Source organism: Carettochelys insculpta, chromosome 21 (assembly GCF_033958435.1).
Source record: "Carettochelys insculpta isolate YL-2023 chromosome 21, ASM3395843v1, whole genome shotgun sequence".
NCBI classification, from domain to species: Eukaryota; Metazoa; Chordata; order Testudines; family Carettochelyidae; genus Carettochelys; species Carettochelys insculpta.
In genome coordinates this window covers 25,270,838-25,287,722 of record NC_134157.1, presented here as the reverse complement: position 1 = coordinate 25,287,722, position 16,885 = coordinate 25,270,838, and the positions used below count along the sequence as shown (strand labels likewise).

At 42.1% G+C, this 16,885-nt stretch overlaps 1 protein-coding gene and 1 long non-coding RNA gene across 5 annotated transcripts in view; one reads left to right on the top strand and one right to left on the bottom strand.

Annotated features, from left to right (window-relative positions):
• Positions 1-318: 318 nt before the first annotated feature.
• Positions 319-13,549, bottom strand: ZBTB43 (zinc finger and BTB domain containing 43). Of its 3 annotated transcripts, XM_075015568.1 has the most exons (3): positions 13,468-13,549; positions 5,587-6,822; positions 319-4,011 (listed from the first exon to the last, which is right to left on the bottom strand). In XM_075015568.1, the coding sequence occupies exons 2-3, from the start codon at positions 6,797-6,799 to the stop codon at positions 4,004-4,006; spliced, it is 1,221 nt and encodes a 406-aa protein (XP_074871669.1). In that variant the 5' UTR covers positions 6,800-6,822; positions 13,468-13,549; the 3' UTR covers positions 319-4,003. The 3 variants fall into 3 exon arrangements, with proteins under 3 accessions (XP_074871669.1, XP_074871667.1, XP_074871668.1); XM_075015566.1 differs by having other exon boundaries at positions 319-6,822; XM_075015567.1 differs by having other exon boundaries at positions 319-6,817; positions 13,468-13,548.
• A 96-nt stretch (positions 13,550-13,645) lies between these two features.
• Positions 13,646-16,885, top strand: part of LOC142024022 (uncharacterized) — a 220,636-nt gene continuing 217,396 nt past the window's right edge. For both annotated transcript variants that reach the window (XR_012648367.1, XR_012648366.1), the window contains exon 1: positions 13,646-14,165. This is a non-coding gene — a long non-coding RNA (uncharacterized LOC142024022). The remainder of the gene's footprint in view (positions 14,166-16,885) is intronic.

Below are 16,885 nucleotides of genomic sequence, written 5' to 3'. Positions count from 1 at the left end.
GAAGTTTGGTTGGAATCTCTCTTCTGACAAAACTTCTGTTGACAGATTGCATCTACACATATTTTGACTGCTCTGTTGGCAAAAGGCCTCCCTGGAGCATCTACACAGCTTTTTTGTCAGCAGTTTCTGTTGACAAAACACATTTTGTGTGTAGGTGCTCTGAGTTTTGTCTACAAAACCCCAGTTTTGCCTACAAAACTTACTAGTGTAACTGTAGCCCTAGAGTCTTCAAGACAGAAAACAAGCGTAGCTGTTAAAATATTAATATTTTATTCTTGCACAGGTGTTCAAAACACTGGAACTGACACTAATTTTTGTGACATTGATGGTCAACAAGTTTAAGACAAGATCCCCAGCTCTCCCATTACCAAGCCCAGGCTTGGTACACAGTGGCCCTTCTGATATAAGAAAAAAGGAACAATTAAGAAAATTGATTATATTGGTTAAGTAAGCACAGCGACCTCAGTTTACAGGCACATCAACTTGAAGTGTATTTAGAAGAAAAGCTTGTTAGGCAGACCTGATGTCAATAAAGATGCATTACCAAGTGTATTTTTATTTATCTTATGATAGTAAAATGATAGGTGATAACTTTGTTATTGTACTGGCTTCTCTGATATAATGAAATTACTTTTGAGATGCTGTCTTTCATGGCACACATTTAGTTCAATCAGACTTAAAAAAGAAAACAATTACAAAGCTGACAGATAACATTTATTAAAACATGTTATTCCAAAAAGGGCACGGATCTCTTCTATAAGAAGAAAATATTAAAGAGCAACATTAAATTAAGTAAAACCATGCTGTGCAATTAGGACAGCAATATTATATAGACAAAACTATCCAACCTTTGCAATACAGGCATAACATCTCACAAAGTGTTAATAAAATGCAACTTTACTATTATGACATTTTATTTATAATTAAAACTTCTGTATCTCACTTGCATAAACATTTACATTTCTGGAAGAAAGATCAAATTTCTTGGAGAACAAAAAAGCAGCAGCAATGACACAGGCTTCAAGCAAAGTTATCAAAATCTGATAATTTTATCACATTGAAAATGAACTTGTTTTCCAGCATCTCCCCTTGCAGCGCAGGCAACTGAGAGCTTTTTAGCTATAAACTAGAACTACCCATATAAGTACAATTAAAAAGAGAAAAGTAGCAACCTTCCTTTGCTGTTTTGAGAAAACTTTACAACTCTACTAAATAAAGTTGTCAAAGTAAATACAAAATTACTGGCTCTCAGGATTCAAAGATGGGTTACCTCTATGGCACCAGCCCAATAATGTTCACTTTAGATGGCCTGAAAGGTGTCCATTCTTTCATGTCCAGAAGGCTAGTGATATCAAGGTTGGACCTTACGAAAAAGAATTTAAAATATGGCAGTCTTAAGGCTCCCTCCTAGCCTCTGATGTGCAGCATTTTGTCACAGTCTTGACAGAGAAGCTACATCAGAGGGAAGAACTGATACCAAAGATCTTCCAGTATTCCCATCTAGGATCTCTCTGCTTGTTGAAGTGATCAAGAATGGTTGCTATCTGAAAGTGGGGAGAGGGAGAGGGAGAGGGAGAGTGTGTGTGTGTGTGTTTAAATACTAGTGTGCAAAATGGGAATGTTAATCTATAAACCCAAAAAAGGAGAAAAATGACTCCTAATAGATTCATAGCTCCACTGAGGAAAAAAGTCACATACATCTGATTGTGCTTGCAGGAGACTGTATTTCAGAATTTCAACTGCTAGATACTCTGGGTAATGATTGTCTTACAAACCTAGAAATAAACCAGAAGGAATTTAACTTTAATCTCCTTAGCAGGTCTTATTACCAGCAGGCCAAGTAATGGATTCACAGTAAAAAAGATTATGAAATTGTTACCACTTCATTTCTCTCTACAATGGTCCAGGTATTTATTAAACATGTCCTCTGCTAATGTCTAGTAGCAAAAGGAAGGGATATTTTAAAAAAGTATAATTAACAAAACCATGTTTTTAAGTGGTCTCATCTAAAATTATAAAGCATAAGCATAAATGCAGAACATTCACCTTAAAGGATAAGTGGATCTATTGTTTTCCAGTCCAGAATACACCTTTTATTGCTTGCACAAGAATGTCCCAATAGTGGTGTTCATAAGCTCTGGAAGAAGGTGCTTTCAGCTTTTCTTGTTTTAGTTAGCTAAGTGTAGATCATGTAGAAGTGAGTAGTCTGAAGAACCACATACCGCTCCCCCCACACAATTAAGACATGAGGCCTGCATAGCAAGGTCTGCCTTTAACCAAAGCATTTAATGCGGTTTAATACCAAAAAGTCCAAGTGTCCGGTATTACAGATACTAATGGAGTCATGTATTAGAATTTCAACACAAAATGTCTCAACCTAGTGGGCAAAATAGTATTAGATGTTAAAGAATACTGTTCACAAAAAGTCATTAAAAGGATAAGGTTTTTTTTTTTTTTAATATTTATATATATATATATATATATATATATACATACACATATATATATATATATACATATATACATACACATATATACACACACACACACACAAAAAAAACACTACACATGTATAAAACCTTTAAAGTGTCCCTTAGTACATTTATTTTAAAGCTCTATTTCAAAAGTTATCTAAATATTACTCCTATTTGAAGTTAAAAGGTCATAAAAAGTTATTACAAGCTGGTAAACTAAAGGGCCTCAATGGCAGCTCGGTGCATGGTCTGGGATCTAATGGAAGTATACTGTGTTATTTGAACATGGATTCTCAATCTAGGGGTAGAAACCATCCTCTATTTATTATGGCCAGAGGGGACCCCAAATATTCTCTTACCACTGGGGGGTCACAGTATGGAAAAGAGTAAGAGCCACTGTACTAGAACAATCTTGGACAACAGAAATATTATCTCACCCAAATATAATCATGAAAATCACAAAAAAGTGCTCCCTGTATGTGGTAAGGAGGTACAAGAATGGACAAACAGGCCAGTAAGTACAGGAGCCCTCTTCCTGCAGTCAGGTAAACACACAAGGAAATAAACTGCTACCATTATGAATTTAAGATTAAAAAGTCAGTGTTACTGTGGAAAGAAACCATAAAGGGACTAATATAATTTTTAAATGTAAAAAACACATAGAAAGATCTTTAAATACAAAGTGCTTCTATACATTGATCAGGTTACAGTGTTAGTGAACAGATCCCTGTTTAGTTACCTTGAGTACATAGGTTAGACATCAAGTATCACCCCCACCCCGCTTTGATGTAGAGTTCAAGTAAGTGCTAAGAACAGGAACTCTTTAGTGCTCACTATTTGTATGTCCATTGCCAGCAATGGACTCACGTTCTGTCTTCAAAATTCTGTATGAAAATATCTGAATAACTGATAGAGTAATATTTGAGAGCCATTTAAAAAATCCATTTTTGTTTAAGTAATGTACCAAAATTTTGCAACAATAGCCCACAAAATAATGAATCTCACCTTTGTGTCAGACACTCATGTTCAGGATATAGTTCGGTTATATGTTAAGTTAAATTTTTAATTGGGCTGGCAAGCAAACAGATCATTTTCCCCTGTAGCTGTTTTTCTTCCTTGTTTTATGCATGTGACTTTACATAAAGGGTTGTGATTCTACAGATTGGAGGCAACTTGGAGCCAGCTATGCTTGGTAGCCACTTGGTGCTGGTTAAATATTTTGGTACAAGTTACCAGCACTGGAAAACGGTTACATGTATGTGGACTCACCTCTTTTGTGACCATGGTGTATGTTAAAGAGGCTCTTCCTTTTTTATATAAGGTAGTAAATGAACTACATTGTAAGGTTAACTGCTTCTGAGTAGGAATGCAAATACTTTCAACCATTCTGAGCTGCTTTCTTCTTCCCCCATCTGACATGTTAGCTCCATCTTCACACCAGGTGCATTCCTTCTAGCCTGATGGTTGGCAACATCTCCCAAAACTACAACACTGGACCATCCTCCTCATGGAGCACGAGTGCCATCTTCCTATAACCCTACAACCACAAATCCAAAAATTGCTCACAGACCTAAAATTTGCATAGCATCACATCCCACTGTGTAAATAAAAAGGATCCAACCAGGAAAATTTCAATTATTTGCCAGCAATGGACTTCATCTGGAGAGAAAATAGCTCTGATCTGCTTGTGGCTCTATGTGATCAGTCACAACAGTTGACAATCAAGAACATGCATTATGGAGTCCACAGTTCAAAGAGAAGAGGATCAAATATTTAAATGGTACCTTATCAATGACTAACAACAACTTCCTGAAGCAAATCTTTAGCTCTTCCAATTTAAAATAGAAATTTTCAAGCAAGATTTAGTACCATGAAAATCTGAAACTTGAGCTACAGATTAAAGGCTTTATTGAGTGTTGGAATTATAACTACACACTTAAAAAAATAAAAACAATTTGATAAAATGCCCTCTTGCTACGCACACTTGTACAAGTTCTCTTATGATGTGGCAGCCAAGGTTGAGACAGGTTGACTGACTAACATTATTGACTGCAGGGATACAAACAAATTAAGTTTTAATGTAACTGAGTCTCAGATATCTGTAGCACTCTTGATATATTCAAGTGCTTTACAAAAATGAAAAAATTGTATGAGGCCCAGTAACCAGACAGATGCAGACACTCTGCCAGAGGAGAAAAAAAAATGGGAAAAATGAACAAGTAAAGGAAGGCCTGACTCAAAAAGTGCTGAAGGTTGTTTAATGATCCACATTAAGTAAATTAATGGCATCTATTCAGTTCCATACTGACAGCAAGTTCTGTATAACTAGTTTTTTATTCATTTATTTAAAATGAAAACACCTGGATCCTGCAATTTCTACACATAGCTAATATATGCAAACTTGTTCTATTATTAACCTTATTGCAACCTTCTCAATGAGACTACTTGGGCATAAAGTTAAGCACAGGAGTAAGTGTTTCCAGAACTGAGGCTTTAAGATTGTGGATTATGCTCTGGAACTTAGATTTAAAAAAAAAAACCCTCTAAGCACAATGGGGTCTCCGTTACAGCCTCTGAACACTACTGTGAAACAAATAATAAATAACAGCAATAATATATAACAAAAACCATCATCACAACTGGCCTCATTAATTACTGTCTCAGCAGAGGCTTCTATGAATAAACTATATGGATTTAAACTTCCCTCTCACCTCTTAAAGGGGTTTCCATCTGGGTAGGGTAGAAGCAGTTCCAGCAGAGACAGTAGATGGACAAAAATTTGGTTTGCTCACAGCTGTATCAGTAACATCCTTAGAAATTTTAAAAATCCCCAATCCTTAAATTTCACAATAGCAACTACCAAACACTATTTGCATAATTAGTTTATTTTGCTTACTCTGCTGAACAATTATAAGGCCTATGCTTTAGGGCATCTCAGTAGTATTCTGCTCAGCTTTGGAGGCTTGGTATGACTTAGTACAAGAAGTTACATGCCGATGAAAGCTGTCCCTCCACATAAATCTCTTCCCACAGATATTACACTCGTAAGGTTTTATGCCTGTGTGGATTTTCATATGGCCAACAAGGTGATGTTTCATTTTGAATTTCTTACCGCAGACACCGCAACCATAAGGCCGAAGACCCAGATGCATGCTCATGTGCCGATCCCTTTGACTCTTGTGTGTAAAGCTTTTACCACATTGACAAGGATATAGTTTGTCAGCAGGTGAGAATCCAGAGAGAGGGGTTTCTTCTTTAATTCCTGTAGCCATTTCAATGTTCTCACCATATCCTGATGCTATCATAACATCCTGTCTGTGAACACTTAGATTTCCATCTGCTCTTTCACCAGAAAATTCTTCCATAGACGAGCCATAGAAATCAACTTGTTCATCATAGTTATTTTCATCAGCCTGTTCATCAAATTCTGCTTCCATCTTTTTGTCACTTACATGAAAGTCTTCAGCTCCTGAAGACTGGATAGAATGCTCTGTCTGAACGACATTCATGGATTCAGACACCTGGTGCTCATCATAAGAAATGTGTGCATCTACGCCCTCACAGTCCTGTTCAAATCTTTCTGGTTTTACATGGATCCAACGCTTGTGTGACATGATGCTGGGTTTGCTGTAGATAGGCCTTGTATACTGGCATTCTGCACCGTCACTAGCTCCCTCTTCGCCATCCTGACTTGTCATTCCAGTGCTGAGTCTGTCGTGTTCTGTTGAAGAATTACTGGGAAGATACTCATGTTCTGTTAACTGAGATGACAGCTCATCTTTAGAGCTTTCTTCTTCATTTTCACCATCCCTCAGTTCCTGTACTTTGTGAAAGTCTGGCTGTCCTCCAGAGCCCAGCTCAAAGGTTTCAACAAGCCCATTATAGTTACTGCTGCTCGGGGATTGATGATCACTGCCATGATTCATCTTCTGACAGAGAACCGTTGGGTTCCCCTCTAATACTTCAGTGCATTTGTCTACTACATGCCACATCTGAAGGAAGCTTGCTGCAGTCAGATAACTGACAATTTCTGGAGCAGGCATCACCAACCTTCCTGTGTAAGTAGAGAGAAGGATATTCTCAAACACTCTTGGGTTCATCACATCGGGCAGGACTATTCTCCTGCTATTTTTCAAAAGTACTTGGTCACAGAAGTAAGGTGAGCTGGCTGCAAGGACAGCTTTATGGGCTCTGAATAGATGGCCCTGAACTACAATGGAAACATCACATAACTGTCCCTGCTGGCGCTGCTGGTTCAACTTCTGTAAAATGGTGCTAGAAAAATCAGGAAATTCCACTCGAAAAGAGTTTGTCCCAGACTCCATTTCATTACAAATCTAGTGCTGTGCTGCAAAAGAGAGGAAAATATAACCAGTTGCAAATCTATCTTCAAATTTTTCTATGATTCAATGTAACTATGCAGAATTTATGATGAAACTAAGTTGCCTCACTCCACTTTCTTGTCTTCAATCTTTCCTTTTTCAGGAAGGGACACAACCTGGGGGCTGACATGGTTAAGGTTAGTAGGTTTACTGACCCAAAGAAACAACATTTTTAAGAACCTCTGCTGTTACCAGTCTGTTTCTGCTTTTTCTATTCCACTTAGTCTTTTCGTTTTTAAAAATATTCCACAAGATTACAATCTGCTACACCATCTGGACTCACACATGAAGGCTGGACATATAAACTTGTTCCATACAGCTATTTTATAAGGATGTGGGGGATACTCATAAATGTAGTTAGGCAGGTCAAGAATTTAAAAAGTAGTTATTTTGATGAGATTATAGCAGTACGCTTGTTTGCACTTCTTATTAACTAATTCCTCTATGTCCTGAAGTTTCTCACGTGGGACAAATCAGTTCCGTTTTTCAAATACCAGCCATATCATCTCAAACTCTTCTTAAAGAGCAAACTGATCCCCTTGCAGAAAATGATTAATTTGAAGACACTTCTTTAAAAAATAAGTGCTATTTTATAGTTCAGTATGATGCATAACATACTGCAAGAAAGTATGAGTTCTCAGCAGAGCAGAGCTAGTTACCTTTATTATAAACAATATTTTTCTGCCACTCACGTTTTAGAAGGAGAAAGTACCTGTTGATAAGGGGAAGATGAAAGACACTTACAGTGACACAAACTTTGAGCTTTCTCAAATTTTGCTTTATTACAAACCCACTGATTTAGCATCTTTTAAATTCAATGTTTTTCTTGCTTAAACCAGAACACAGCAAGACTAAACTCTTCAAAGAAACTGAAGGTAATTAAGGGTCTCAAATAATTCAGTTGTTTAGTTATAAAAAGAAAAGAAGTCTTTGGGCCAAAAGTCTGTTACATGAGAGTAAAAAAACCAGAAATGACTGATATTTTAAACTTTCATTTAAAGTACCAAATTATAAGCAAAGACAAACTCAAAGATTGTGTCTACACTAGCAAGTATCAAAGAGGTAGCCAAGTTAGTCTGTATTTTCAAAAACAACAAGTAGTATTGTGGCATTTTCTAGACTAAAAGATATTTTGAAGCGGAAGCTTTCATGGGCTAAGACCCACTTCATCAGATGCTTTCATTCCCGCTTTCATTCCTTTGAAAGATTTTTCGAAAGGGGGCTCTTTTGAAAGATCCCATGGAGTGTCTACACACAAAAAGCGTTCTTTCTAAAGTAAATCAAAAGAATGCAGCACTCCTTTCAAAAGTGCTCTTCCACTCCCACTTCAGGAAGAAAATCTTCTTTCAAAAGAAGACATGCGTAGATGTTCCACAGGGCCCCCTTCTCTCAAAAGAGCAGTCTTCATGGCACCTGATTTTTTGATCCCTGGCCTCTTCTTTCAAAAGAGGGGGAGCTGCGTGGATGCTCTCTTTCAAAAGAGCAGATCACTCTTTTGAGCCATTTTTTTGTGTATGGATGCACTCTCTTTCAAAAGAAGTTCTTTCGGAAGAGATCTTCTGGAAGGACTTCTTTCAAAAGGTCTCTGTAGTGCAGACGTAGCCACAGAATATGAAGTTAATAGGTTACAAATCCTTAACAGGAATTATTGAAAGACCAAAAATCCTTTATATAACTGCATCTAAATTGTTAAGTTGGTCAAGAATTACAAAAAGGGAAATGGTGGGGTAAGCAGATGCTATTTAAGCTTCCAGAATTTTTTGCACACCAGCTACTTGAAAGAAAACTACTATGCTTAAACCCCCACACTCCCGATGGTCCTAATCTGGGAACACCCATGCTATGGAGAAAGAAGCAGTTCAGCATGCTGCCACTCTCCCTTCCCCACCCCAGCTGGGGGAACAGCAGCACGCAGAGTTGCCTCCCCAAGGCTTTCCCCACCACTCCCATAGAGGTGTGGGGCACTGTCTAAAAGCAGTGTGGGACACAGAACCATGTGATTCTGGGAGTGATGCAACAGATAAGAATCACATTCCCTCATGACCAGACCCCACAGCACCCTCCCTGGTCTGGCAAAATCTTTAATCTAGCATATCTTGTTTCCCAGATTGACAGGATTAAAGAGTTCAAGTGTATTTTTTTCAAGTGTAGATTGTGACAGTCAATCACAGGAACACACTTTTCAATATGCAGTATTTAGATTTTCTTCAGATTATTTATTGTGTTAATATGTTTCTGTTAGAACTTTCATAAAACGTATCCTCTAATGTTTAAGAGAGCTTGGACAAGAATCTAGGAAAGAAGCCCCAATTCATTAAAGAATCCTAGAAACATGGGGCTGGAAGGAACCTCCACAGGTCATCAAGACCAGTCTCCTGCACTAAATCGAGGCGTCATGTGCCAACTTAAAAACTAACATTTATTTGGGTATAAGCTTTTGTAGACAAAACACCATTGTGTCAGATGCATCTGATGAAGTGGGGTTTTGCCCACAAAAGCTTATGCTTCAAGAAATCTATTAGTCTTTGAGATGCCACAGGACTTCTTGTTGTTTTTGCAGATAAAGACTAATGGAGCTTTACCTCTGATATTTGTCACCTGTCCTGAGGCAGCACCAAGTAAACCTAATTTTTCCCTGACAGATGTTTGTTGAACTTGTTCTTAAAAACTTTCAAAAATAGTAAGAGAGAGATAGCTGTGCTAGTCTGTATACTATCAAAATAAAAAAGCAGTCCAGTAGCACTTTAAAGACTAACAGAATAATTTATTAGGTGATGAGCTTTCGTGGGAGAGACCCACTTCTTCAGAGCATAGCCATGGCTACGATCTGAAGAAGTGGGTCTGTCCCACGAAAGCTCATCACCTAATACATTATTTTGTTAGTCTTTAAAGTGCTACTGGACTGCCTCCCCCCCTCAATAAGGTTTTCAAAATTTCTCTTGGAACTATTCCAGAGATTGACTTCCCTTAACATTAGAACATCTTCTCTAATACCTGACATAAAACACCCTTGGTTTAAGGTTAAACTCATTACTTCTTTTTATTACAAAACACATATATGCAAACTTTGACAACTGTCATTGATTAATTTAGGAGATGCTAAAAGAAACTATCACTATTTGCATACAAAGCACAAACTACACAAAGTGAATCAAATAACTTATGAATGCATAATCTCTTCTTGGTAATTCTGGAGGCAGAGATGTACCTTGTATCCGAAACAGAAGTTGTCAGAGGTCCTTCTTCTACAATTTATTAACTGGGGAACAAACTCTCAATGTTAAGGCTAAAATTAATGCAGCACAATTGTTTTGTCTTTATTTAGTTAGAGGTCTACAAAAACAGAGCAAGTAACTAGCAGTGAATAATCACAATGTACTTATTTGCATTTGTGGTATAACTAACTAGCATTCCTACAGGCCTCACTACCATTTATAGAAGGTGAACACACACTGAATTGTCATAGGACCATTGTCAGCCAATCATCATGGGTGATCATTATCTGATATCAATTTGGCCAATAACTGATAGAAAGTTCCAGCTGACCAAAATGATAAATGGCTGATTTATTAATAATCTGAGGATTTATATGGAAAAGTATCAGATTTTAAAATCTATCATTAGAAGGAAAGCTATTTCTCAGGTCTTCCTATCCCATTAATTGCATTATATCTGGTTCTAAGAGGAGTCCCTTGGGGAGCAGGAGCCAGGTTACATGTACACTCACCCCTCACTATATGAGCACAATTGGTTCCTCAGTTTTTGCTCATAGGCAAAATCTTGGGACACTGAATTCCCACTAAAATACTTGTAAAAGTCTCTGATTGGTTCCAAGTGCTTGGAGTGGCAGCAGATGGCGCTGATTTTGAAAGGTAAGTGAGCCTGGGATTGTGGGGGATTAAAGTCTGGGGGCAGGTTAGGGACATGAGTGGGTGGGAGGGTTAAAACACAGTGGCAGGCTGGGTCTGTGGGGCCAGCGGGGGGCGGGGTAAGGTTGCAGCAGTTCAGGTGCATGGGGCTGGCGGGGGGGTTTAAGTTTCAGCAGTTCAGGTGCACAGGGGCTGGCGAGGGTTTAAATTTCACAGGTTTGGGTGTGCAGGGCCAGGACGGTGGTGGGGCTAGGTTTCGGCAGTTTGGGTGCACAGGGCCAGCGGGGGGGTTAAGTTTCAGCGGTTGGGGGGGGGGGGTTAAAATTTGGCAGTTTGGGGTGCGCAGGGGCAGCGGGGGGCTTACATTTCAGCAGTCCAGGTGCACGGGTTTAGGTTTCACCTGTTTGGGTGCACAGGACCGGTGGGAGGGGAGGGTAAATTTCAGCAGTTCCGGTGCTCAGGGCCGGAGGTGGGGTTTAAATTTCAGCAGTTCCGGCATGTGGGGCCAATGGGGGGGTTTCAGTTTCAGCAGTTCGGGGGTGGGTTTAGTTTTCAACAGTTTGGTGTCTGCAAGGCCGGAGGGAGGGTCAGGCTGCAGAGGGTTGGAGATGTGGGGAGGAAGTAAGTCTCATATTAGCAGGGGGAGTTCACTCATTGAGTTAACTAGGGGAGGTATGTGCATCCCTCATTTAAGTGAGTACTCATAAATAAAGTACTCGTTTAATGAGGAATGAGTGTACACTGAAGTTTGCAATTTTACCCACTGGTAACTACTTTCTGGGAATGGTTTTCCAACCAGCTTTGCATCCATCTCACAGTAGTTCCAATCATGTAGCATTTTCTTACTTTTTTTTTATGAGAAGGTAAGATGAGACTTAGGAATGTAAAATCCCATTTAATTAGTTATCTGAGTAAACAGTGACCCCAGGTGCACTACGGGGTAGAAGCAGGCCTGGTCAGCAGGGCACCATGGGTCGGTGGGCAGGTGTGCACTCCAGCCCAGACAGAGCAGCACCTGTCCAAGGCAGGGGCTGGGCTGGAGCAGCCTCCCAAGCTGACTCTCACCTGTCTCCTAGCATCCTCACACTCCTCCCTCTCCCCACCCCAGGACTGCTGCAGAAGGGAGCTACACCAGCCTGGCTGGAACTTCTCTGCCTGCAGTGGTTTTGCCCAGCTGGAGCAACCCCTCCAGCTCCTACTAGTTAATCCTAACCGGTAACAACAACAAGTCTTGTGGCACCTTATAGACTAACAAATATTTTGGAGCATAAGCTTTCGTGGGCAAAGACCCGCTTCATCAGATGCATGAGTGGGGGCCCCCGGTGCATCTGATGAAGCGGGTCTTTGCCCACGAAAGCTTATGCTCCAAAATATTTGTTAGTCTATAAGGTGCCACAACACTTGTTGTTGTTCTCAAAGCTACAGACTAACACAGCTACCCCTCTGACACTCCTAACCGGTAAGTCTCTCCTGCTCAGCATGAGGTTTACCAGTTAAACATTAACATCCCTAGAGACACTGTATCAAAAGCCTTACTAAAGTCACATCTACTATATCCCCTGCCTTCCCCCAGCTACAAGACTTCTTACTATGTCCAAATAAATGATTGTGATGGTGTGAAACAATTTGTTCTCAACAAATCCATGCTGACTACTACCTAATTGCAACTAATACTGACATCTTATTAGCTGCTACATGTTTGCAAATTCCTTAATTATTTGTTCCTTTATCTTGTGGGGTACAGAAGTTAACCTGACAGTTCTGTAATTCCGCAGATTGTCCTTACTTCCCTTTGCATGGATTGGAAATGGGCAAATAGAGCATCATGCTTCTTGGACTCTCTCCCATCTTCCATGACATGGCTCAGATATCTTGTGAGTTAGCTCCTCAAGGATGCTACGATGCTTTTCACTGCTTCTTAGTGACACAAAAGACCTCTAATTTTCCTAAATTTTAACTTTACTTTTCCTATTTTAGGCTCTCACCGCACCTCATTGACAGTACAATTCATTATATTAGATGTCCAACTGCCACCAACCTTCTTGGTGAAAACCAAAATTAAGAAATCATTAAGCAACCCTGCCATTTCTACAGTTTCTTTAATTACCACCCGCTGCCCCTTGCACAAAACGGTCCTGTCCCCTAGTCCTCCTCTGGCTTCTAATACATTTGTTGAATGTTCTCGTTATGCTTTATGGCTCTAGCTATTCTGATCTCATTTTGTCCCTCAGCTTAATTTTGTCTCAGTATACGTGTGTTATGTATTCATACTCGCCCTTTGTAACACTTAATTTCCACCTTTAATGTTTGTAACACCGCAGATCTCCCGGCTAAGCCGGGGTGGTCTCCTGCTGCACTGCCCCTCCGCCCGAACTCTCAGCGAAGTCTCTGAAAAACGGCCCGCTCTCCTGCGCAGTTACTCCCTTACTCTTGTTTCCCTTCGCCGTAGCGACCTCAGACTCCTGCAGAGCCTCGCCGGGGTAAAATCACAACTCCCCCGGGGGAAGCTGAGGGCTGCCCCGCTTCACGGGCGCCAAGCTTCACAGGGGTCCTCCCCCAAGCGGCCTCTGCGCCTCTAGGGAGGTTGGGGGGAGGCCTCTCGCCGTGCGGAGCCCCCAGAACAGGCGGCCGGGGAGGCCTGGCTAGGCGCAGAGGCGGGCGGCAGAGCGCTCCGCTCCGCTCCGCGCCCTGGACACTCCCAGCTCGGCCGTGCAGCACTCACTGGCGCGCGCGGGGCCTCACCTGGGCCAGTGGGGAGCTCTCACATGGCAGGTCCCGCTCGCTATCTGGTCCCGACCGCCTCTGCTACCGGCCCGGCCTCGGCCTGGCAGTACCCGGAAACAGTTTCCCCTCCCCCGCCCCAGCGCTTTCACTTCCGGGTCACCCGGTCCCGGAACTGCCCTGCTTCTTCTCGGTTCACTCTAGGGCGCCGGGCAGGCCGGCTGGCGGGGCTGCGCCTGACTCGGGCCACTACGTTGGTGTAGGTGGCTCCTTGTCAAGCTGGGCCGCGGCGCTGCTCCCGGGGCGCCGAGCAACCTGGCTAGCGCGCCTTTGCCGCTGACCGCCAGCGCTGGCAGCGGGGCACGGGGGCCAGAACGCGTTCGTGGTGTAAACACGGCGCAGCTGCGGAGGCGCCGAGACCCACGTGGGGCTAGGGACAGAGCTGGGGAGGACGTGTCCTCTTCTCCAGTCACCGGACGGGAGAAGCAGACTTCCCGCTCCTGTGGTACGGTAACACGGAAACCAGCACACTGACCTCCCGGGGCACACGGTTGCTGACTCGCGAGGTGCAGTTCTTAGGCAGGAAAACGACAGACTGCACTGTGAGATTGCTGAGTTGGAATTCATATGCAAATTGACACCGCAGAATGAGAGCACCTAGAGAATGGCATGGCTCTCATTATCACACGTAATTTCTTACCTTCTCATCACTGCTGGAGGTGAGCAAGATCCATCATGATTTATATAGCACTGATGTTACACTCCCACCTCTGTATCCCTACCTTTCTTTCACCAGCATTGGAGGAAGTGAGTTGCTTCTCACCAGAGCCCTTGACCTAACAGCTTTGTTGATTTTTTTAAGTTTACTATCCTGGGACATGAATGATAAGACTGCACAATGTGCTTGACGCATCACTCTTTAAGAGCAGTTTTTTTGCTGCTAGATGCTGTCCTCTGCTGGAATGTTCTACCTCAGTATGACTCCCATGAGGGGGAAAGAAAATAAACTTGTGATTAAGATGAGGGATAAAGCTGGTAATAGGAGGCAGCTGAGAAGAGTGTTAAGCAGTAGTGATGCTTCTTCAGATGTGGTCTCTGAGCTATTCAGTCTTTCATATTACTTGTCCTATGGTAAGCAAGTATGGAGTTGAAGTTCAGTAATGTTCTGGTATAAAATCATTCGCAATACAAATTGGAATAAGGAAGAAAACCATGTTAAATAATTAGGTCCTGATTTTTGCAATAAACTTGGTGCTGGTAAATGTCTGTGTCTGAGAAGCATTACACTGATTTCACTGGGCCATTGTGTGATTGTTGGTGCAGTTAGGGCTTTAGTTTTTCTCTTTGGCAGATAGGTATAGTCCTCAGATGAGGCAAATTCTTTCGAACAGTGGTTCCCAATCTGGGGTCCACAGAACCCTGGTGGTCCACAAGGGTATTACTGCCCTCAGAATGGACCAACAAGTCCCTGTGAAAATAAAAATAAAAGATAAATAAAAATGATAGAAAATAGAATTGGCTTTCATGGGGGTCTGTGAGTGGTTTTGGGGGTGTGACGGGGCGTGCACTAGTGAAAAGACTGGGAGCCACTGCTTTAGAACTTATCCCTGACAAACTTTATGACTCAATTTCATCCACATTGTAGTACACAGAGAAAGCTGGGTTGCAAGAATGCCCTGGTAACTTTGTTACTGTAAAATAACACCAAACTCCTTGTTCTTAAAAAAGGGAATTCTTAGTTTTCTGTAGATTGTCAGTCTGCATCATAGCAATTTAATATTGTGATTTATAATTTGTATGATATAGGAACTAGAGATATCAGTAAAGGATTGGGCCTCATTGTGCCAGATGCTGTGCAAACATAACAAAAGTTTACCACAAATAGCATAAAATCTTGTAAGGAGATCTTTCTACATGTGAACCCACTAAAGTAGTGGTCACCAACAGACTGATTGCGAACAACACATTGATCCTGGAGAGTCTCCCAGTTGATCACAATCAGCACTCAGGAGGCTCCCTTCCTGCCCCAACCTCACACGACCAGCCCATTTTCAGAAGCAGCTAACCTATATGTGTAGTAGAGAGAGCAGGAGACTCGGTGGGTTGTTCTTGCCTTCAAGCACTGCCCTCTGCAACTCTTGTTGGCTAGGAATGGAAAACTGTGGCCAATGTGAGCTGATGGCAGCAGTGCTGTCAGAGTGAAGTATCATGAAGAGCCTCATGACCTCCACCCCTTCCTCAGGGGTCACAGGGACTAGTTGGCCCATTCTGAGAGCAGCAGGAGCTGCTGCAGCCAAAGGAGACGTGTGTGCCACCATTCCCAGGAGCTAGAACCCTGCGCCAGCAGTTTCTCCTGGCTGTACAGTTATTCTTACCCCGGTCCTACTTCCAGCTGCATCTTCTGTCTGGAGCTGTACAGCCCCACTGGGGCTGGTACAGCCACACTGCCGGGAGGAGCTGCAAGTGTGGGGCATTGGCTTCTGGCTGTGCTCTTCTCCTTTGGCCATGGTATCTCCTGGAAGCAAAGACCTGTGGATCAGTGGATACTAATGTCTATCTGCAGATATCCATTGGTAGACATTTGTATCCATGCAGGGCTCTAAGGTGGGGTTGGTCTGGGGCAGGCAGTGAACCAGTTGCATTGGCCTTGGTGTAGCCACTGACGTGTAGCTGATGGTGATAAGTGCTGCGTGGCAGGAGCTCCCTCCTGCACCTCTGCCACAGTCTTGACTCTTCTCTCAGAGCCAGCACCTCTCCTACATAGTAAGCTCCAACTCTGACCCCCTCCTAAAGTCAACACCCCATACACTTCCTGCTCCTCAACCCCAGCCACAACCCCCATCTCCTATAGCCAGCTACCAAAACCCCATCCTACCCCTCGTCTCCACTCCCAGAGCCAGCACCCTATATCCCTTCCTGTATCCCAAGGCCCCTGCTGAATTCCAGTGCCCTCCCCAACACTAGGAAAAGTAAGGATGGGAGAGAGTGAGTGTTGGGGACAGGGGAATGAAGTGAGCAGGCAAAGCCTTGGGAAAGAGGCAGAGTAGATCTTGGGTTAGCCTTAAATCCAAAAAGTGATCTTGGGCATAAAAAGTTTGGGGACCACAGCACTAAGCTCAGTAGCACTTTGTGTGGGGGTGCAAAGTAGAGGTGTGATTTACAACAAATTCAACAGGTAGGTTTAATAAATGATAGGAGGAAAGAAAGAAAGAACTAGTGAAATGAAAAGATCTTGTCCAGTTGTGGAGAAAGTCTTAAAGTTAAGCACATGAATAAGTGTTTGAAGGATTGGCGACCCTGTGAATCCAGTTCAGTTAAAAAGATTTTAATTGCTTGTACTCTCTGCATTGTTTTAACTTACTGTTTTTATTATATCTGCAATTGCCTGGTTCCACTGAAGGAGGGGGCAAACAATGGCATTCTTTCCAGAGAATCTGCT